The following is a 24,703-nucleotide window of genomic DNA, read 5'->3' on the forward strand; positions in this document are numbered from 1 at the left end:
AACTTCAGTTGCCACTTATTAGCCCATCTGCCCAAATTTTCTAGATCCTGTTGCAGTAGCACACTGCCATTACTGTCATTAACAACCCTGCCAACCTTTGTATCATCTGCAAACTTTGACACTAAGCCTGATATACCTTCATCAATATCATTGATAAATATACAAAACAACAGTGGACCCAACACCGAACCCTGTGGGACTCCACTAATAACATTAGTCCACGAAGAGCAGCACCCACTGATTACCACCCTCTGTCTTCTCCCACTCAACATCCTTTTATCCATTGTAGCAACTTACCCTTAATACCATTCTGCTCCAATTTGTACAATAGTCTTCCATACGCAACAGTGTCAAAAGCTTTCCTGAAATCCAAATATATGATATCAAAATTATTTTTTGCATCCAGTTCCTTTGTAATCACATCATAATATCCTATCAAATTTTTCAGACAAGACTTTCCCTTAACAAACCCATGCTGTGTCTGAATTATTGCTGCAGTCTTGTCTAGATGATCCTGCAATGCATCTTTAACCAGTGACTCCATTATTTTACCCAGAACAGAAGTTAAACTAACTGTAACGATTACATGGTTGGATCTATATTTAAGATGTTTTGAATCTTTTGTTATTGTTTCCTACAATAAACAACAATTCCCCAATTAAATGCACTAAATATTAGATTGCCAATGGAATTTTCAAAGATCTGGAATTTGAAATGTACCACTTTCAACCATAAAATTGGATAATGATGTCTCTTCAAGGCACTCCATAATCAGTAATTTTTTTCTCTTCTTTTCTATTCTAAGTTTTAATTCACAGTCAACATGAAGAAAACTTGAACACTCCTGACTTTTTGCAAATAGCTTTCTAAGGAAATATCAGACCACACCCCAGCAGAAAGGTTTACCTTCAAGGGTTTCAGTTTAATAATGTTTCTTTCTTCTACTTCATCTTAATGCACTAAATCAAGCAGAAGTGGAAGTGAGTTTTGTCCTAATATAAGAAGCATTGTCTGCTTGACATATAAGAACAAAAAAGTGATATTTTGCACAAAATTTAGTCTGAAGACAAAGGATAGTAGTACAATAGTATAAAAATGGTCTTTTGATATGCAAATCTTGAAAATATATGTTTTAAATATTCTACACAGAATCAACTTATTATCATGTAATGCAACATGCTGTCCCATGTGACATATGGTTATCCCTCTTATTTTCTTATTTCTTCACTATTTCAAAAGAGCATCAATAATATGGGCATAAAAAGAGAATGGTTAAAACTTGATTTTATGCATGCATTTTACAATGGACGTGCATAACAATTAAACTTTTAATTTCAAGAAGTTACTAATGTTAATAACCTTGACTTACCATCCCTATTTCTTGAATAAAGAGATTCTGTAAAAATTTGTTATTGCTGACTTGAACTAATTGGATGAGATCAGCACTAAATGTGTCTCTGTTCTTTTCAAGGAACCCTATAAAAATTATTACAGAAATCATTACTAATACTCGTATTAGGTACATTTTAAAAAATAAAACACTTGTGGTAGCATCTCCAGTTTCTGAAAACTCATGCAGAGTACAGCTAACACCACTTTAAATTTTAATACTTAGCTATTACAATTTATTTTAATCTAATAATTCATTTACAATCAAATTTCATTGGAATTTTATTAAGATTTGTATGATAAAATTAGAATGCAGGCACAGCAATGCAAACTTGAACAGATAAAATAATATCAGGAATGATTTTTTTTTTTTAAATGAGTGATGAATGTAACTGAAATATATTGGAATTAAATTCCTCCTCTCCTTCACTCCACCTCCTCTCTGTAGCTAGTCCATGGCATACAATAATGATAATTACCCAAGAATAAAAAAAAAAAAAAAACCTTGGAATAGAATGTCACTTTCTTATTTTAATTATTATCTTATCTCACTGGTAACTAATAAATACACCATTTCAATATCTTATACTAAACTGAACAAAGAATAAATACATGTTCTCACTTTTTTTTTTATTCTTATTTTATCAAACAAGATAAGTGATCCCATACTGTCTTTTGAAGAGCATTAATAAATGATCCTGTGCAACCTTTAAAGGCCATTCCATGCTGCCCATTTCTCCCAATGAAATCTTGCTAATGCTCAGCAACTTCTCCACAGCACCAATTCCTCAAATAATTAATTAATTACTAGCAAAATCTAAACCAAGTCAAATTGTGAATATTAGCATCTATTTGCATCTCACTTGTAGAAAGCAATATGCAGTGAATTATAACCGATCTAACGGATTACTTCTTCTTCTCCTTCTCTATAACACTCACATACACATACACTCTTTTTTTAACATTTCAGAGCAATATTTTACTAGGTCTATCTCTGGAAAGCAACAAATAACACCAACACTACATACAAATTAAATTTAAGGACTAATTGGCAGCAGAATTCCACTTTCAAGGATTAGATGCAAGTGACATGCATAAAAAAATGAATATATTTTATAATGACAGGTCAACTGAATAATATATAAACAAAAACAAAAAAAAAAAAAACTTTGACGACTTAAAATTAGGGATGCAGTTATTAAAAAATTACTTGATACTGACATTAGGCATTAAGTGTCCCAACCTTTTCAGAGAAGCACTTTTCCCTTTCTTTTATTATCAAGAATTGAACCCTTTTAGTCCAACAAACTTGGGATGTGGTCTGTGCCAGATCATGGAATTTTCTGGATCACAGGAGGCACCTTGAATTGTGAAAAGTAAGCTAACTTATATCAAATTGAATAAGTATTTTTAGTTACACTTTTAATTTGCTTAATTTTGCATTTAAGAAAATAATTCCATTGTTACTCATGAAACCCACAACCCTTAATTTTTTTTTTTTTTTTTCAGAATGATCCCATTTACCACATAAATGCATTAATTAAGGAATATATTATAATGAATTAAGGGATGTATATAATGAGTCTGATGAAGATTAGAAGATACTAATGGTCCCACATGTGTCTGAGCATGATGGGACTATTAGTACTGTTAATTTTTCTTGCTCTGTCTTTGCCGATCACTGCTGGCATGGACAACATAACTCTCATAATACTGAGGTGATTGATTGTTCTCAATTTCAGGTTATCCAATTTTTCTACTAATTCCTAATATTCACTACACTAGAAGGACTCGCATATATACTTACATGCACATTTTGGAGGCCATAATTCCGTAATTTTATGCAGCCTTCAATGTAATTTTACTAATATCTTGTTGCATCAGTAAAATTATTGTTTCGCACATGAAATGGCAACATTTACAAAGTGACAGCTTTATAAATTTGTTTCATTTTGGGAAAGGGAAAAAAAAATCACATTATGAGAGATAAGACAAGTGGGGATATGTTAGTATTAGTATTAGTAATGGCTGCATGGTGCAAGAAAGCCTATGGCTTATGCTGCACCAGCCAAAAAAAAAAAAAAAAAAAAACGAATAAAACAATGATAAAAAAAACAAAAAACTAATAATTAATAAAAGAAAAAGAAATGTTGCCACAGTACGATTTGCTGTTGTCAAATTGCACATCACACTCACTAAGCACATATGTTTTATTACCAAACATATCGTGTTTAATAAGTTCTCACTACACAAGAAATGAAGTGTGGTATGCATTGTTGGACAACAAATTTCAATCCTTCACTTTCCACCATTCTGGATGTTTCTGCCAGAATGGTGGAACAGGCACAGCTGGTGTAACACCTGTGCTTATCTTTCCTTATTCACAATGGCACCCTGAAGAATGAATTCATAATGTTGTAAACGAATTCATAATGCTGTAAACCTCAATGGTCAAAAAAAAAAAAAAAAAAAAAAAAAATTCTGATATCACTTTCCCTTGTGTATCTTACCAAAATTTTTTTGATAATGGCAAATGAGACAATTTCCAAGTCAATGATTTGTACTTTGATTGAAAAAAAAACAATCTCATCCCTGGCTATGATAGACTTAAAAACAGTGGATTGTTATTGAATGCCATTATGAGATCATGTGGTGTTGGGTTGCTCAACACCACATGTTGAGCAACCCACATGTTGAGCAACCCAATTCATGTTCAAGTTTATTGCTTAAAATTCCATGACAGACACTATGTCAAATGTTTAAAGTTTCTGCAAGTTTCTCTACAATCACACAGTGATCTGATGGAGAAGTTATCTGGCTGTTTTAATTTTTTTTGGATGTATGAGCAGTTAAGTTAAAGGTCTTCCAGCACAGCCATCATAAACTTTCTCTTCCCTCTTCTGCATCTATGATTCCATTCATGCACAGAGAGCAATAAAAGATAGAGAATCCTCTTCATAAATCTTATACATAACTTCCAATGTTCAGAAACAGATTTTCCCTGAGCATTAGCAAAATTTTATATTTGGACAATATTCCAAATTTGACATTTTTCATACTCAGAAATTGTGATAAAATTAAGCACTTCAAATGCACACAGCAATAAAAATATTTATGGAATAATTTAAAAAACATTTATGTACATGTACATGGAGGTTAAAACCTACAATCTGACAAAAGAAAATTGTGCTGCCTTTATTGACTGCAGCACTGTGTGGCTAGTCTAGAACTTTGTATGCATTAAAAGAATATTCAACTTATAGTCATAGTACTAACTAACATTTAACAACATGCATTTAGACTATGCATTCTAAAATATCTTTGAATATATATGATTTTTAAAAATATTTCAATACCAAATTAAAGATATGACAAATTAGTATTGAATGATAGAATAAAATGAGCTGTTAATTAAAAAAAATATATATTAATATGCAATTGTAAAACTGTGGAGTATAATTCTTGATTGTTACTTTAATTTTATTATTAGCAAGACATTTGACTAGAATGCATAACTTTATATAGTGAGCAGCAGAACTGCATAACTTAGCAAAAACAACAGTTATTCAGTTATGTAATTTCCTTATTAAAAATTAAACCAAATTAATTTTGGTTAGTATTCAATTCCTCCGTAGGCCTCCGTAGCCGAGTGGGCAGGAGCGGGAGTGCAGTAGCACACGCTCTTTGAGTAGACCGGGGTTCAAGCCCCTGCCTGCTGAATACGGTCGATCTGCCAACCCGCACTGGACCAGCGTGGCAGATTATGGTCCATTTCCCTCAGCATGAATTGTTGAGGAGGCTTCCATCCTGCAGTGGGTTGATAATGGCTGCACTTTACTTTTTTATTCAATTCCTCATCAAGGCCTTCTGAATGGGCATCTCCGTAGCCAGGTGGGAAGGAGCAGCAGTGCGTAGCACACGCTTCTTGATTAGATCAGGGGTTCGAGCCCGTCACCACCAAATACGGAGGATGCAGAAAGGTCAGAGAATGACCACCGCATATTCCAGAGCAATATGGCCTTAGTTGCTAATGCTCCTAAAAAAAAAAAAAAAAAAAACCAAACCTTCTGAATGATATATGATTTGTCTTTGGATGCAAAACTCAGGGACAAGATCATGGACAAATGTATTTAACAATTCCTTTGATGATGATGTACAACAAATTGCTCTGAAACTGTCTTTTATCTGACATATCAGTTGGTCATTACATAAGCAAGTACTATTTGTTTACTTTAACTTTTGAGGTTCTCAATCCATCCCCCCCCATTAACAGCAATATCCTGTTTGATATATAAATAACATAATTGGCAATGAGAGCCTGAGAACATTTAAATCTACACAACAAGCAATTATTATATGCTGGAAGAAGGCTAGAACAATCAAAACTTGTTTACTACCAAAATCATGCCAGATTACAATTAAGGTGTGTGGGTTTATTTAAACATAATCCCATAAGTAAACATAGAGGTATAAGTATTATTTTCTATTAACATAAAAAACATATCTTAGAAAACATATAATAACAACAGAAAGAAAAACTGATTACCTCTTGTATCATAGAAAACAACACCTGCAAAATGATTCAAACCAAAAGAGGTATTAATATCTGATTTTGGTTTCAGATAGTTCTTGTTAGGCCCATGCGTTTTATGAAGTTTATTGAGGAGGGTCTGATCAGTGCCCTATAAAATCAGATATAAAAATTGAAAAATTTTATTAAAGTTTTGAAATACACACACTAACTTAAAATAAGAACAAATTGCTATAAAACTGTAATAAATGTTACAGTTTAAATTTTTCCTTTCAATTAAAGTACCTATTGGTGAAACTTATTACATATAAAACTGATTCAACTAGTTATATTAGTTATTAAAAAGTTGTATATTAGTTGTTTATTCAGATCAAATCTGAAGAATTCCTGTAAGACACATGGATTACATGTAAACAGTTCATCCTCATCTAGTATTCTCTTTCTCTTGCCTGGATGATATTGAGAAGGGATCACAATTATAAGAAGGAACTCTGTGTGTAATGTAGACATTTATTCTGAAAGTCATATAAATTTGAAAATGAAGCATCAGGCTATGCTCAGTGAAATGGCTAATATTTTGCTCCCCTAGTTGTGATATGGGAGAAAATAATGTTATGCCTACTCCTCTTTCTGGACACCAACTGTATCTCCCTTACCTTATGTTGGTTATATGCTTATGTATACTTTAAGGCACATATGGGCAACCCCCGGCCCACGGGCCGTATCCGGCCCTCTACTTCTTTTGATCTGGCCCTAATCTATTTCAGCGAAGTTTGTCTGATTCATGGTGGGAGAAAACATGGTGTGTTCTACTAACTCACATTAAGCTGACATCATATGACTTGCGCAAAACGCACCATGTTTTCTCCTACCAAGGTCTCTTTCTCACTTTGACTAGTGGCGTGTGTGAGAATGTTACAATGTGTCAGTTCGCTGCCTGCATTGATGTTGTGTTCTGTTCGGTGCCTGTGTTGATGTTGTGTTCTGTTCAGTGTCTGCGGCGTAGAAGACAGTTTGTTTGGCAGTTCTGAATATCACTTATAAATTTGGGACAATGTCAGGGGTTATGTCAAAAAAAAAGAAAAAGTAGATGTAGAGAATCATCAATTTCAAGACAACTGGATGGAGAATTATTATTTTATTCTGAATAAAGGATTTCCTGTATGTTTGCTGTGCAAAGAATCCATATCTGTCAACAAAGAATACAACTTGAAGAGACACTTTACTTCGAGACATGCGGATCACCAAAAAATTGATAGACAACTATGAAAAGATGAAATACAGAAGTTGAAGAAGAACTTGGATACCCAGCAGCAAATGTTCAACAAGCAAAGATGGCAGCACCACAGCATTGTCAAAGCCAGCTTTGTGGTAAGCAAAAAAAATCGCTAAGCATTCTAAGTCATTTGGTGAAGGAGAATTTATCAAAGAATGTCTGCTGGATGTTGCAAGTATAATATGTCCTGAAAAGAAAAAAGACTTCAAGAATATTCGTTTATCGAGACGTACTGTTGTCCGACAGATAGAAATTATGGCTGATGATATCAAAAAAAGTTTAAAAGAGAAGACTGCTATGCTAGATTGAAAGCATTTTCAATTGCTTTGAATGACAGCACCAATACAGCACAACTAGCAATATTTCTTTGAGGAGTTGATGCGGATTTCAACATCACAGAATAATTATTGGTGCTTCGGCTGTTAAAAGGAACAACTACCGGTGAAGATATATTTGAAACAGTCAACACAGTCTTCGAGAGATTTGGGCTTAAATGGAGTTCACTATCTGGCATATGCACTGATGGAGCCCCTGAAATGGTTGGTGCATGGAAGGGATTTATTAATAGTTCATAAAAGAGCAATAGAACTACAGATCCATCAGGAAAATTTAACAAATTTTCACTGCATTATCCACCAACAAAATATGTGTGCAAAATCGATTAAATTCACAAATGTTATGGAAGTTGTAGTAGCCAGTATTAACTTTATTAAGTCACATGCACTTAATCACTGCCAATTTAAGGAGTATTTGGCAGAGGTGAGTGAGGTAGTTGAGTAAAGGTAAAATGTTAAAATGATTTTATGATCTGAGACAAGACATTGCCGGTTTTATGGACATAAAAGGAAACACAATTAACCAAGTAAAAGATGATGAGTGGGTGTGTGATTTAGCATTTCTTGTAGATGTCATCAGATACCTAAACGAACTGAATCTCAAATTGCAAAAACAAGGACAATTGGTTCATGAACTGCAACTAAGATTGTTGGAAAGTCAGATAAGAGCTAAAAATTGTTATCATTTTCCTACTCTAGCAACTCATAAAAATATCCCTTATAATTGTTATGGAGAAGAAATGAAGGCACTAATAGAGCAATTTGATACAAGGTTTGCCGACCTCCAAAACATTCGCTATATTTGCTCGTCTGATGGATGTTGAGGTAAATAATGTGCCAGAAAACTTACAGATGGAACTTATTGAGCTTCAGGCAGATTTAGTGCTAAAATCACAATTTAACAACATTGCTTTGACAGATTTTTATAAATTTTATTTGGTGGAAGAAAAATATACAAATTTACGCACCTTTTCAAGAAAAATCATTTATCTTTTCAGCAGCACATATATGTGTGAACAGTTTTTTTCGAGGATGAAATACAATAAATCAAAAATTTGGACAAAATAACGGACGAAAACCTCGAAAATTCTATGCAATTATCCTTAAGTAATATTAACGTCAATATTGATAGTCTCGTAGTTCAAGTACAAGGCATTAAATTGTTATGTCATTCATTATATTATAAAATTTATGTAGAGCTTTATACCAAAGCATTATATTATAAATAAATGAAATATGAAGTAGCAACTTGTTTTAATTCATTTAATATTAATTTATTTTATTTAATAATTTGGTCCGGCCCTTAACTTGGAGACAGAATGATAATTTGGCCTCCAAACTAGGAAAGGTTGCCCATGCCTGCTTTAAGGTATATATTTCCTTATCCTTGACTATAAAACCACAAAAGCTCCATAAATGAAAACAAACTGGCACATCAATATTTAATACTATTTAGGGCTAAGGTTCTTTATTTTGTAAACAGGAAGATTAATATCAGTGACTCTGTGAGGGAAGGATAAGGAATTATTCACCTGGAAGTAAATTTTTGACTTTAAATTTCTTTCTTGATGATGATAAGTGTTAAGCATGGAATGCCGCCATCAATTTGGTGAAAGATAATTCATTACATGACAATTCAATGCAAGCAACTGGATGTATGTGACAATTCAAAGTAGCAAAACACGGTGCAAAACAATATGGAAACCAGAAGTAAAGAAAATAAACAAAGAAGATAATAAGTACTCATTTTATTAATGGAATACTTGAAACTGCATAAGTTTAGTAGCAAGATGAGCTGAGGGTTGGGAATTAGACATAAATGAAGAAAACAAGAAGATTACTATTAGCTTCTTTTCTAATAGCACAGATGGTAAGCAGCTGGAAAGCCAGAAAAGAAAATGAAGTTTGGGAATCCAAAAGAAACTTAGACCTTGCAGACAGAGAAACAGAGAAAGTAAAAGAAAAAAGTATGTTTTTTTTATTCTCTTCATTTTTGTGAAAAACTGATACTATTCGAGTGGTATGGACTAGTCGAGGGATGGGGGAGCCAATTAGAAAATACTTGCCACTGGACGTAAAGAAAGTAAATAGAGAAGATTACTATTTTTATAAGCTTTCAAATACATAAATGCCTATTCAGTTTCACATGCAATATCTCAACTCCCAGTGGGTGGATTTTCAAAAACTTTTATCTTGGTCTTTAGAAATATTTGCTGAGCCAATCCATATTTCATTAAAATTGGACTACTTAAAAAATTAGCATTTTTTTTTCATAATCATCTCAACCCTCAACCAATCCATGATACTAGAAAAGGACAGGGTCAACAACATTCCAGAGGGTGAGGTAATCACCTTAATTTACTTCCTTTTCTTCTGTTTTTTAATCAAGAAAGTTTCTTTATGCTAATCAGCACTCAATCAATCAATGCTATTAGCTTCAATAGCCTTCCCAAAGAGAAGTGTACCCTAGTTTCATAATGTCTGATCACTATCTTAATTAAGCATCTTTGGGTTTCCCACATACAATAGTAAATTACTAATGGCTTTAGCAGCTTTCAAAAAAAGAAGTACATTACCGATTTCAAAACAAACATCAAAAGACGTGTGTTTAACTAGCCAGCATCCATTAATGATTCAACCCCAAATTCATTATCTTAAACTTTTTTATTTCTCATTTATTCTCATTACTTCTGGTCGCAAGAGCAATTTAACTTTGTATGTACAGTATTTCCTAAAAATTGCAACCTACAGAATGAAAGAAAAGCATGAACAAGTTTCCTCTTATTTCCCAAACCTTGAGCCTGTCAATTTTATAGGATTTTTTATTTTATAAGTACAGTACCATATTTTCCCATGTATAAGACGCACCTTAATTTTGGGGCCCGAAATTTGAAAAAAAAATGTATTACATAAAGTTATTGAACTCAAGTTTTATTCATCATAAAATTCATACAACTCCTCATAACTTGAATTCAGCACTGTACGAAAATCTTTTCTGGGAAGAACGTGGCAAAACGCAACCTAATATACCGGTAACAAGTGCAAAACAATGAGCGCAAAGACAACAAGCGCGAAAAAGTGGGAAATGCAAGTAAAAAAATCTACAACCACTGTATAAGATGCACCCAGTTTTTTGACCCCAAATTTTTTGAAAAAAGGTGCGTCTCATACATGGGGAAATACGGTACTTTTTATAGCACCCCCAAACAAATGCACATTAAGTTAAAAAAAAAAAAAAAAAAGGTAGTTTACATAACACGCTATACACCAAGAACATGCTGTGTAAATTAACCACTTACAGCATAGTATGCCTGTGTTTCTGGCCTAGCTCTGTCATACACCAATTTCTTGGACAGAATTCACAAAACTGTCATATTTACCAGAAAAATAAATATGACAGCTATATATGACTATGAATTATATTAGAATTGTGTTCTAGCTCTAAAGTTTGTTTCAGTATGGTTCTCATTTAAACCATTAATTATAACTAACTAATTCTAACCACTATACAGGTTTCTATAATTATTCAAACCTTTGGGAACTTGCTTTCTTCATCTATCAGAGCCATGATATTCATGGGCTTGACAGCAATGAGATCCAATGCTTCCTGATTATCTACAAACTCAATATGCTGCCAGTTGATTGCTTCCAAATTATATTCCTCCTGTTCCAACTTAAAAATATGCCTCACAAAAAATTGTTGTAGATTTTCATTGGCATAATTAATGCAGAACTGCTCAAAGCTGTATGTAACACAAAAAAAAAAAGAAAAGAAAAGAAAAAAATAACATTTTTATTTTAATACAAATAAAAATACATATAAAAAGTATTTTTAAAAATTAACATAATTCAATAGGAAAATACTATTTATATTTAAAATTGTATTATATTATATAATACAACTCTACTCTTTATGACAAAGGTTTATAAATAACAGAATTCATTGTGTGTGTGTGTGTGTGTGTGTGTGTGTGTGTGTGTGTGTGTGTGTGTGTGTGTGTGTGTGTGTGTGTGTGTGTGTGTGTGTGTGTGTGTAATATGGGGTTTAACAGCACATAAGTGTTGTACTGGCTATAATTTTTTTTAAAATTGCTTTAACAGCAACTGGGGTTATCTTCATATTGCATTAATGATTAATGTTGATATGCAATATGAACATCAATGTTCATATTGTATCAATGCATTATGTTGATAACCCAGTTGTTAAGCTGGGTTATCAACATAATGGCAGTTACTATTACACAGTATGACTATTTTAGTATTAATATAGCACTAAAACACTTCAGTTAGCTACATAATGCAAGGAAGAAAAGGTTGCACAGTACAGCCAAAAAAAAAAATAAAAATAAAAAAAATTAATTCCTCCATTCCTTCCAATAATTTGTCCAAACCATCCTTAAATTTATTCGAACTGCCCACTTCCACAACATTAAGTGTAAATTTATTCCAACAATTGATTACTTTTGTTTAAATGCAAATTTAAATGTCTATTCTGCAATAATCCTTTTCCAATTTAAATTTATACTACCTTACATCTTTCATCTGAGAAAGATGCCATCAGTATTTACTTTACTTACCTTTTAAAGCCTTATATACTTTAATTAGATCACTAGGCACATGCCTAGTTTCCAGACTGCAATTTAATTAACAGAATCCCAATATTTATTGGTTCCAGATAATCTTGCTGCTCATTTCTTCATCCTTTCCAATAGACCTATGTTCTTTAAATGAGGTCTCCAAACTTGTATACAGTATTTTAAATATGGTCTAACCACTGCATTATACAATGGAATGATCACCCTTTTTTTCACATTTATGTTTTCATTTATATAAAAAGAGAATCCTAACAATATTTGAAATTCTTTGTTTCCTTGTTTGGATTTTGTTTGGAAGACTTTTATAAATCTAGCTCTAACAACTCATAAAATAAAAGATTTATCTTTCAATTATAATTCCAGTTAATCATAAAATAACATTCACCTTTCCTTTACAGGCATTAAATATTTTAAATATTTTTAAAAAATTTAACAAAAAAATTATTTCAAAAACTGCATAAATACCTGTTGACATTGAAGTTTTCGAAGCCAAAAATATCTAGAACTCCAATGCAGGTTCTGTAATAAGCAGAAGAAGGCTTTGGTTTATAAATGGCAGAGTTGATTTTATTCACTATCCACACAAACATTCTTCCATATATACCTTTCACAAAGGCATCCCGTACATCGATGGACTGTTCTGTGCTCATTGTAGAAACTACAGCATCTCCATGAGCAAATATGGTACGAGTGGTTAATGCATCAATCAGATGCTGCTGATTTACCTACAGAAATGGAGAGAAAGTAGTAAATGCAGTGATAAAATTTCTTATTATTACAATCACTATCCCTTCTAATTCTACTTTCATCCATCACCTTTACATATTAAACTACGCTTATGATTATTTCATGATCAGTGCCTTTAGTTTTGGAAGTAAGCTAAGTTGCAGGTTGATTATAGCAAATACTTTGTCATAACAAACTGCATGTTTTCTTTTTAATGAATACTAATTTATTCAAAGCTGATTAGGATAATAATTTAGAAAGAAATTAAAAGAAAGTTAAGAAAGTCTCTGAGAAAATATACACATTTTCAAGTTTCAATACAAAGAAAGAATTCTTTAATATCAGTATAAAGATGGAATTAAAATTTTCAAGTTATAATTTTTAAAAATGTATTTATTTTATTTTAAAATTAGGCTTTTATATAAAAGTTTAATATAAAAATAAACTAAAAATATAACATAAAATAAAAAATAAATAAAACTTAATAAAAATTTTAAATTTTACAATAAATTCAGGAATGTGAAAATTTTCTCAGGTACTTCTCTTACACTTCCCTTATTGCCAACAGCTTTCAGTTATCTAAAATATTTATTTTATATATCAAATAACAGAGCTTTCCAGGTTAGTACTATTATATTCAAAAAAGTTTACATTGCACTGACATTAAAAAGAAATCTAATGAAATTCATGAAAATATGCATTTTGTTAACATTACAATTTCAGTGGTATACTTCTTTGGTAATAGTCTAAAAAATTGCATAATATATATCAAGAATACTAAACTGGTATTATAACAGAAGAATTAAGGATATCCTTTAGATGTACTTAAATCTACAAAATAGTGAAGATTAGTTCTAAGCATATAAAATGCTTAGGCAACAAGCAGGGGAAAAACTCAAAATTCCACCAGTTTTTTTTTTTTTAATCACTATTCATTTAATCCATGAACAGAAGAAAAAAACCTGTACAATATCTAGTACAATCACATCACCAGATGCTATCTAACCAATAAATCTATTAAGACAGGCTTGTAGAATACCAATTAAGGTCCAGATCTACTATTCATCATTCACCTTATTCCTAACTGCATTGTTAGGATACCAGGACATACAATGCTAAATATCCCACTGGGGCACTGATCAATATAGGCACCATCAATGTCAGAAGCATAAAACAGAAAACATAAGTGGTACTAATAAAGAAATAGATTATTATAATGTGCACTATGTGACAACCTAGTATCACACCTCTCATGAAAGGATCTAGGTTCCTTTCTCATCCCATTCTATTCCAGCTAACTGTCATTCTTTTTATATCCTATTTTGAACTAGTACTGCCATATACCTATCATGGGACTTCTGGAATTAACCACTATTTCACAGGAGTGAGGAGTTCCAATACATGATCAAGTTTACTACCCATTTATAATGTCTATAATTGCACTAACAGAAAAGCCCAATAAACCGGAAACTGCACATTGTCTTTATTGTTTTATGATAGTGACCTCCAGAAATGTGCTTGTAAAATGTGAATATGTGAGCTCATGTAGGGTGATAATAGTGTGGTTCCATCTTAACCCTGTGAAGTTCTTTACAGAAATTTTCATTTTGACCATTATCATGGTGCTAAGAGAATAAGTGACAGCAGTACTAGTAAATCTACCAAGAAAAGGAAAGCGATTGATTTGGATCAGAAAATTAAAATAATAAGGATGAATGAAAATGGTCAAACCTTAACAAGTATCACACAGAATTTAGATTTGTCAGAGTCAACAGTGAACACAATAAAGGACAAAGACAGAATATGTGAAGTGATGAAGGGATTGGCACCAATGAAGTCAAATATAATAACCAAGGCTACGAAATACATATCAGTTTCTAGAGTACAATAACATCCATTTTTTCTTCCTTTTATGTTTTATTTTCTTATGTGCTACTCTGGCTACTTCACCGCTGTCCCCAGGTAAAGTTTTTAATTGAACTAATTAAAAATATATAATTAATTAATTGAAAAATATATAACTATTTTTCCTCATTTCTGAGGATATTATGTGGTTTTTGTAATTTTGGCATATCAAGAATATAATAGCAATATTTTATTAGTCATTCCCAAGTTATTTAAAACTCAACTTACGAAAGAAGTCCATCTCTTACGTATGTCAGGGCCTTACTGCATATAAGAATAAATAAAAACTAATATAAGAGCATCCTAATATATGCACCCTGTAGGAAAAAAGATATATATTGTTAAATTTTAATGTTTAGATGTGACTTCTCTAAACATTAAAATATTGATATCTCTCTATACATTAAAAAAGTTTTCCTCCTAGTGATATTTATTTGAGCCAATGGGAGAAGAGAGCAGGGCAATTACATCACTACAAATGCAATTAATTATTGACAACTGCCTCCATAATGTTCACCAACCTCATGCATGTGCTTCGCTGTCTAACATTTGATGTTTAATTGTAAAATTTTTTGTATATTAATGAATATTGTATATTTGTAAATAGTTTAGTCATTTGTAACCATTTTAAATATTTGCATAGTTTGTAAATATTTTAGTTAAATATTTTATTCCTGCTCTTTCGGATGCAATGATATTCCTCATGCATTATGGGAACCTAAAGCGAAAGGTCTTTTCCTAAGTGATCTATGTGAACACAGGTAAATACTTACACAGTGATATTTATTTGACCTTGAAAATGCCACACACTACAGATGCGCAGGTAAATAATTACATAGGTCATTTCCTGATTAGATATTAACCACAGTGACAAGTGTTTTGTCTGACGGCACCAGGAGTCTCCCCCAACTCCACATTTTTACTCTGTATAGAATACAATACTCTGCATAAGGCCAGGTTGTTGTTGTTGTTGTTTGGTTTTCAGGAGCATTAGCAACTAAGGCCATATTGCTCCGGGATATGCGGTGGTCGTTCCTTGACCTTTCCGCATCCTCCGTATTTGGTGGTGACGGGCTCGAACCCCTGTCTAATCAGGAAGCGTGTGCTACGCACTGCTGCTCCTTCCCACCTGGCTACAGAGGCGCCTAAGGCCAGTGTGTGTTTTGTGAAGTATTAGTGTAGGTTGTGTTGTTCCTCTGGCCACTTAGCCTGGGGGTACTGTAGAGAGCCACTAACAACCCCAGTTTCTGTCACTGCCATGGGGAGGCAGACCAGGACACATTAGGAGAGAAGAAAGCTCTGGCAGGGTGAACCCTGGGGTAGCCTATGCATCCAAGGAGAGCCCAAAAAAAAAATTATTGGAAAGGAGATAGGTGGGATAAAAGGGGTAGAGAACATAGGGGCAGTGTTGAGGAACTCATCTGATTTAAAAGGGGCAGACTGTAAGGGGACCCCTGTTTTTAGAATGCCCATCCTGGTCCAGAAGGTGGGAGTTGAAATTGGGTGGTGGGGTGAGTCACCAAGCAAATGGGGGTAGGGGCCACGCAAGGTGGGGGAAGGAGACTCAACCACCCTGGCAGGAATAAAAGAACATAGGGAAAGAGATTCCTATGGTGGAACCTACTTTTTGCAGCTCTGTTCCACACTGGCCTGGGGGTTACCCTAATCTAATGGTAACCCCCAGGCCTGCATCCCACACCATGCCATCTAGGAAAAGCTACAGCATGGTGTCAGCTTGGATAACCATGAGGCCCCTGAGGGCCTGCATAGCCATTAGTCTGTCTGGTGAAGAGGCTAAGATAGAACATGCAATTAATAATAACTTTCATTCACTCAACATTCACACAGTTTTACTTTTTATAGTTTTTTCTTACACTTTCTATTTTCTTTTATATATTAGATTAGATATCAATCAGTGCATTTCGACAGGTGTATTTTTTACATAGAAAATATTTGACTTACTCCATCATACCTCTACATATTACGCAGAAAAGCATTCGCAGGGTTTGGTGAGCAAACCGAGCAGGGGTGGAGCCCCCCTAGCTAATATTAATAAAATAATAAAACTACATTTGATTTTATTTAATAGGTAACTATTGAATAAATGCTGATTCATTTCCTGATCTCTTCATTCTTTCTATGATAGGCAAAAGCTTTTCAAATAGCACTCATATATAAGATTGTTATCAAGGAACTTCTTTGCAAAAAATATAAATAAAAATCTACAAAACTGCATTTGGTAAGTCAGTTCAGGATACAAAAGCAAAGGATGGATGTTACATGAACAAAGGTTTGGGTAATCTTTAAGGACAGATTAAATACAGATGCAAAAAATACTTATTGGTACAATGTTGATTGCCTGATATTAATAAGCTTTAAAAAACTCCTCAAAGTCAAAAAACTATTAAAATTACTTAATTGAAAGTATTGTAGAGAACTATTTTTGTATCTTACCTCCAATAACCTTGCTGCACTATTTACACTACTTGCATTTGTAATTTCAGTAGCATCCAAGTTATCTATCACAGTTCCTGCAGGGGAGGGAAAGGCAGTCATTTAACTGACATTACATAATCATCATCTAAAAATTTATTTATCAAAAACTTTGGAATTAATTTACTGAATAAGATATACTTATTTGTCAAAAAAAAGGTAGCTGATTTATTCATTTTTAAGTTGTTAAAAACTTACTGTTGTTAAAAAGTATTGCAATGTGTGTATGTTGGATCCAAGATTACTGCTTATTCAAAAAACAAAGTTATCTAAAAATATGACAAGAAAATGACATGATTATTTATAACCTGTTTTGCACAATCTTGTTATTTTTATATACAACAGAAACACAGAAGTAAAAACGTTAGCAGCCAACCCTTACCAGATTTTTGAAAACTAATGCTGTATTATTCAGCTTTTGGGTAATGTGCACTGATCATCAACCACTCTGGGTAATGTGCACTGATCATCAACCACTCTAGAAACACTATGCAACATTCCAATGGAGTAACAAAACAATGCTGTCACTATGGCAAATTATAATACATTTTTCACTTCAGGAAATATTCCTGAGCCATTTCCCATTTCCATTTAAGTCATAAGCTAAATTTAAGTCATAAGTCACACAGCCACTACTTACCCTCCAGCTTTCAGCACTTCGGGTTTAATTCCATCCATACCAGGTGCCTTTCCATATTTTCTATGGCATCTTCTATCTTAACTATAGAAATAGTATCCATAATTTCCTATATTTCAATCTTTTCCTCTTCTTCAGCAATCTTCAGAACCTTCATTTAACAATTCACAGTATTTATAACATACTGATAAAATTTGAAACTTTTATCTTCTATTTGAAACTTTGCCCTTATTGCTTTTGATTGCTTTTACCTATGGTTCCCTTCCTCCATTTTGAGATTTTTAACTAATCGCCAAATCATTTTTCCATCTTCCAAAACCTTCTCAACCTTTTTCTTTAGCTTCTTTCACAAATATCTTCATCCTCTTGTGCTTTTCTTTATATTTCAATAACAATTTATTTGACTTAACTTTCTTAGCTAACAATTCCATATATTTTTCTTTTCTTTAAATGTCTGACTCCTTCCGTACAATCATTTATTAGTGTTAGGTTACCTATTTATAGACCAATTCTGAACAATGAAGCTTCCATTAATAATCCACATGGTGTTGAAGTTCCTTAAAACTAAATTTATGATTTTAGCAATTTTTTTAGTCTAAAGTTCTCTTAAATTTTAGCCATTTTTCATCTTAAACCACATTGGCAACAGGGATGCCAAGTAATTTTGAGCAAGAATGTCCCTACTGATTGTTAGACAAATTTCTATCTGGTGTTGTGGAAGTTGGTAGTCTAAATAAATTTTAAAAAAATAAAAAATAAATAGTTTATTTTAGTTAATGTGGTTGGAGCTTGCCTTCTTGCACCATTTACTACTATTAATACTATTTAATAGATGTTGAATCTCAGAATGATTTGATATTTGTCCATTTTAACATTTTTTTTGCATTTCTTAATTTTAACACTAATTAACATTTTAAATTTTCTCACTTCAACTAGTGATCTTCAACTAGTTTTTAAGATCATTTAGCTCATTTTCTATAACTATATGGTGAATTATTAGTGTTAGTTTTAGCCATGTGGTGCAAAGAAGCCAAAGTTTTTGTAGCAATAGCCAAAAAAATAAAGTAAAATAATAAGCTATATATGTGTTTACTTCACCACACTTGTACCTATCCTGTGGACATTTGGATTTCTCCATGCTGTCAGCCTCATAAATTTTGACATCACCCAGTAAGGCAACTTATTTCAGTAATTAATAACTCACTGGCTAAAAAAAAACTGCCTTCAATACAGCCTAAACTTCTACATAAATTCAAATTACAGGGTGAATTTGGATTTATGCTGCCTAGTTATGGAATCATTCATAACAGAGAAAATTTTGCCCTCAATCATTTTATTTTTTTACTCTCAGAGCCTTATAAACCTCAATTAGATCCCTTCTAAGGGATCTAATTGAGGCTTAGTTATCAAGCTCTGTAGCCCACACATGTGTGCTTCAGCAGCTTTCACCAAGCATGTTGCTGTCTTTGGGACCTTTCAAGAAACCAGATTCTTGTTTTAGGTGTAGTCCCCATTCCTAGATACAGTATTCCAAGTGTAGTCTTACAATTGCCTTATGTAATTATGACCTCCAATATCTCTTGGAAAGAAAAAAGCCTTGGGTATTGAGGATAACATATTATGAAATAGATCTTGCTATTACCAACAAAATTATTTTATCTTTCATTTGTTGGTAATAGCAAGATACAAACAAATTATCTCTACAAGCAAATGTTTGATAAATTATCAATAGGATACCACTCCTTGTTACCTGTCTGCACTGCGCTGAAAACTTCATGACCACCTGCAACATAACACTCAAATCCCTTTCTTCTACTGTTTTTAATTCACCCCCGCAAAGTGTATAAGTTATTTTGAGGTTGCTATTACCCATGTGTAAGACCTTCCATTTTGGTGCATCTGCTTGGTGATGATTGTTAACCACCCTCCCAATCTTAACACCATCTGTAAATTTTGACATCACACCCTCTATCCCTTTGCCAACATTATTTCAAGAAAATCAGAAACAACAGCATGTTCAAATACGTACCAATCTCTTTAGGGGACTCAACTTCTAATGTTAACTCAAAGAATGACTATTAATCACAACTTTGTTTCCTGCAAAACATGATTGTAGACACCCTTCAATCCAACTAAATCTTACCCATAGTCTCAACAAGTTTCAGCTTATATAGTAACCTTTTGTGTGAGACTGAGCCAAATATCTTGCTAAAAGTGCTCATATCTGGTGAGCGTGGGCTTGGCACACCCAGAGTCCTGATCATGTAGCTAATAATAATAATAATAAAATAAAAATAAACATGTTGAAATTATTTTCTACATCCAGCTCATAAGTGACTTTGTCAAATAGCTAAACAAGTTAGTTAAATGTAATTTTCCTTTTACAAAACCATTTCCTTCAGTATTCCATTTCTATCTAAATATCCTGTGTTGCACTCTTAATCATTTCTCCCATAACTTTCCCTAAAAATGAAGCCAGGCCAACCAATTTGTAGCCACTCACTTTCCTTCTTAGAATAGCCTTTAATATGAAGGAATTTATTTATGCATGGGTAATGCACACACATCATTTCTACTACCAAGATAGTTTTTTAATGCAGTGTTTTAATTATATCTCATATTGTGAATACCTTCACAATGAGTTGTCATGGTATTGCACTACCTCTTCACCTATGGAGAAGACTAATGTTACTTGAAACATTAGTCAAGAAACAACGTTTCTTGAAACAGTGCCATCTAGGTAGTGGTGTCTCCATAGGTGAAGTGTTACTTATTCAAGGTAGTGCAATACCATGGAAACTCATTGTGAAGGCATTCACAATATGAGATATAATTAAAATGATGCATTAAAATTACCTTGGTAGTAGAAATGATGTGTGTACATTACCTATGCATAAATAAATTCCTTCATACTCTTAGGCATTTAGCCAAGAAATATCTTTTAGCCTTTAATATATTGGTGATATATTAGCACTTCTCTATTTCTAGAGGAATATCTCCCAAGTCCAATGAGGCCATCATAATTAACCTTAATAGTTCATTATATGCTGAAATTCTTTTTTTTTTTTTGTAATTAAGTGCATATAGCCTATCCAAAATTCTACTAGCTTTTTACATTTATTATTAGGTTTACCTTTCTTTCCAAATTTTCCCAAAATACCTCCATAGATATAATTGCCATTTTCTACCCTGCTCTTTAAATTTCCAACCATTACTATTATTTATTTGGCTTTAGTTTCTACTGCTCTTAGAGAAACACAAGAAATTAAATTTGTTTATATTCACAACCACACATAACTTCAATTTCCTTATCAGAAATGAGTCACTGAAGCACTCCATATATCCAGGAAAAATTTGATGAATAAATTCTTATCTTTGACAATCTATAACAAAGTAGCTATCTATAACAGCTGACTGACTGTTTGTATTTTGACTATGATTTATCATGGTAGCAAATATCTATTTGTGCTTTTTTATATACAGCATTTATATTAAAAACACATACACATATACATACTCTTCAAAATTTGTATGTGTGTGAGGAATTTTTGTGAAAATTTATTTTAGAATTGATACTGGTTCATTTTCCAGAACGTTTAGTGTGAGAAGCATGCAGTCAATGTTTTAATAATTTTAAAATGTCTGGATGGCATACATACTTTTACATATGATATATCTTATAAATAATATTTGTATACATAAGTCTCACATATAAAATTCTTATAATTAATCTGTATGCAAAACAGGACTAATCTCTAAAATAAATCCTTTTTTTCGTAGAGTACTTATGTAAATAATTTAAAGTCAGTTCTTAATGGAAATAACCCATGAAGAAAACTGTCTTTTAAAGAGAGGATTAAGGAAACTCACCTCTATATTTGATATTGCCTAAGTGCAAAAGAGCTCCTAAAACTTTGAGAATTTCCCATATCTCCTGGTCTGAAAACATAAGAACCTTCATTGCAGATCTAATATCAGCAAATTCTGCAGCATCGTCTCTGCCTTCACAAGTGATGCACTCACCCTATGGACATTACAAATTGTATCAAATATTAAAATTCATTTCTTTTGTCTAAATATGAAATTTAATTAAGTAAAAAATACATTTTTATGTATTAAAATCAACAGTTTGATTTAAACAAGCAAAAGCAACTCTCAAAGCATACAAACTTTTGCTCAACTTTAGCAACTCCTCAACTCCTCAAGATGTAACCTTTTGAAATAAAAATGAATGAGAATGAAATACTTTTAGTATTTATGTATTTAACATATATTATGCAAACATATCAGTCTCCAATCCATCTAGTCAGGACAACATGTGTGTGTGTGTGGGGGGGGGGGTTGCACACATAACAGGTATTTAGTGGTGCATAAGTTGCAACAGCTATAGTGTGCCTATCGAAGTAAGGATCTATGACTAATATCTCCACTACTGAAATAGTAGAAGACTGCTAGTATTGTACTACAGCATACATTCTAATGTATGCTTTACTACAATAATTATAAAATAAAATATATAAAATATTAGTATTCTAGTTATTCCTTCCATATGAAGTCCATCTGAGCAAGAGGAAGGATGACTGAGCTTACACAATCCATTCAAAGCCTTAAACACCTCAGTCAGCTCTCCTTATGAATGCCTGGTCTCCAAATGCTGAAATTTGCCCAACTGAGTCTCTGCTGGTAACAGCACCCTTTTATTCCCATCCCTAACCTTGTTGCTCTTCTCTGCACCCATTTTTAGATGACAAAGCCTGATAGCAAATCTAATAGGAATCTTTTACCTTATTTCCAGCTGAAGTCTTTCATAGAGCAAAAAGCATTCGAGAGATACCAACTTTAGTTTGTATTTAGTTTGGAAACAGGGCACAGTAATAGTAGTAGTAGTAGTAGTAGCATGTGATGCAAGAAAGCAAGTGTATGAGCTTAAGCAGCATCAGCCAAAAAAATCACTCCATTCCCTCCAAATGCCTGTCCAGTTCCTCCTTAAATTTATTTAACCTATCAACTTCCACAATGACAGATGGAAGTTTGTTCCAGCAATTAACCACCCGCTGGCTAATGGCAAATTTCCGCACATCTATTCTACATCTGTCTTTTCTTAATTTGAATTTATGCCCCCTTAAGTTCGTAATCTGAACAAGTGGAAGGATCCCATCAGAATTCAGGGTGCTCAGCCCATTCAAGGCCTTATACACCTCAATCAGATCACTGCGCAGGTGCCTAGTCTCCAGCCACTGCAATTTGCAGAACTTAAGCTTCGGTTAGATCTGCTACTAAGCTTGAAGCATTTTCACTTGAAATATTATTGCTTAAAAATTGGGCATGAATGTTCCTGAATGTGTTGGTGGAATCATTTTTGTTCTCATCATAAAAAATATTATCTATTTTTTTGCTGAACTGGAAATAGCCTTTCATTAATTATGATTTACATAACTTATACCATTTATCACTGCTTGAAATTTCTTGTGCTGTTATGTGTTATTTTCAGTTGTTAATCTTTATACCGAACTTCTGTAATTTTCCATTTTTTTTTTTTTTTATCTAGCAAATGCTTGTGACAAATACAATTTTCATAAATATATATATAACAAGTACAATGAGATAAATAATAGAATGCCATAAGTGCTACCCTTACTAGGCAACCACCCTTCCAGGTGGATAAATGGATTAATTATGGTTTTATAAGATGAGGAATATTTGTACACTCTTAATTCCAAAAAGATGCTATCATTCACATGGCATCTATTAAATGCCAAACAAAGAATTAGCCTTTCATAATCTTTAAATCAAAATGAAACCATAAAATATTGCATCATCATTCAGCAGAAAAGATATATAAGATTTCATTTCACTCTCAAATAAAAAACATACATCCAAACACAAGAGAGAGAGAGAGAGAGAGAGAGAGAGAGAGAGAGAGAGAGAGAGAGAGAGAGAGAGAGAGAGAGGATGATGAAGATGTTTGATTTTTAGGAGCATTAGCAACTAAGGCCATATCGCTCCAGGATATGCAGTGGTCATTCCCTGACCTTTCTGCATCCTCTGTATTTGGCGGTCACGGACTCGAACCCCGGTCTCATCAAGAAGCATGTGCTATGCACTCCACTCCTGCCTACCTGGCTACGGAGGCTCCGAGAGAGAGAGGGAGGGAGGAGTTTCATCAAGTAATTCATAATATTTACATACTGTTTGCTGTGAAGATTGTTTATTTAATTTAAATTGGCTTCTGGCTGTAAATTTATATTCTCCAAGATTAAATAACTTAAACAGAGTTAAAAACTCCCCTATAAAATGATCTATAACAAACTCTGATGACCATAAATATTTGAAATTGCTATTTTAACTATGTGATGATTTTTCTATTATATCACATTTTTATTTATTTCAACTGTAAAAACTAATTATTTAATTTTTTTTATTGATGAAACATAAAATCATCAATCCAGCATTACCTGAGTTAAATAATAATACTTTGAAGCATCCTGCATTTCTAATTTCTGTTTCTCTTCTTTACTCATTCCAGCTAACATACAATAAAATATATGGTAATTTCTTTCATCTTGGGCCTATATCATAAAAAATACACATAAATAAATAAATAAAATAGTAAATGAAGAGAAACAAAACTGCAAAGCTACAAAATTCTGAATTAAAACTCAATTCTTAAATGACTTCTTAAGACATTATCTTATCTTATTAACGTTTATGATTAAAAATTCATTACTTGTACTCTAACTAGTAAGGAATACAGAAAATAATTTTAAATATAAAGTTTATTACCAAAATATATAAGTATTAAAACCAATTAAAATG

The 24,703-nt window shown here is 32.7% G+C and overlaps 1 protein-coding gene across 1 annotated transcript in view; it reads right to left on the minus strand.

Annotated features, from left to right (window-relative positions):
* The window catches only part of ck (unconventional myosin-VIIa ck), a 273,948-nt gene that overhangs the window by 136,833 nt on the left and 112,412 nt on the right, over positions 1-24,703 (minus strand). Inside the window, exons 8-14 of the mRNA XM_090377618.1 lie at positions 24,343-24,456; positions 21,758-21,911; positions 17,212-17,288; positions 12,592-12,851; positions 11,064-11,274; positions 5,936-6,071; positions 1,370-1,476 (exon numbers count right to left, since the gene is read on the minus strand). Coding sequence (XP_090233744.1) covers positions 1,370-1,476; positions 5,936-6,071; positions 11,064-11,274; positions 12,592-12,851; positions 17,212-17,288; positions 21,758-21,911; positions 24,343-24,456 — 1,059 coding nt within the window. The remainder of the gene's footprint in view (positions 1-1,369; positions 1,477-5,935; positions 6,072-11,063; positions 11,275-12,591; positions 12,852-17,211; positions 17,289-21,757; positions 21,912-24,342; positions 24,457-24,703) is intronic.

The sequence above is a fragment of the Mastigoproctus giganteus genome, chromosome 1, assembly GCF_048544385.1.
Source record: "Mastigoproctus giganteus isolate SK-2022 chromosome 1, ASM4854438v1, whole genome shotgun sequence".
Lineage (NCBI taxonomy): Eukaryota > Metazoa > Arthropoda > Arachnida > Uropygi > Thelyphonidae > Mastigoproctus > Mastigoproctus giganteus.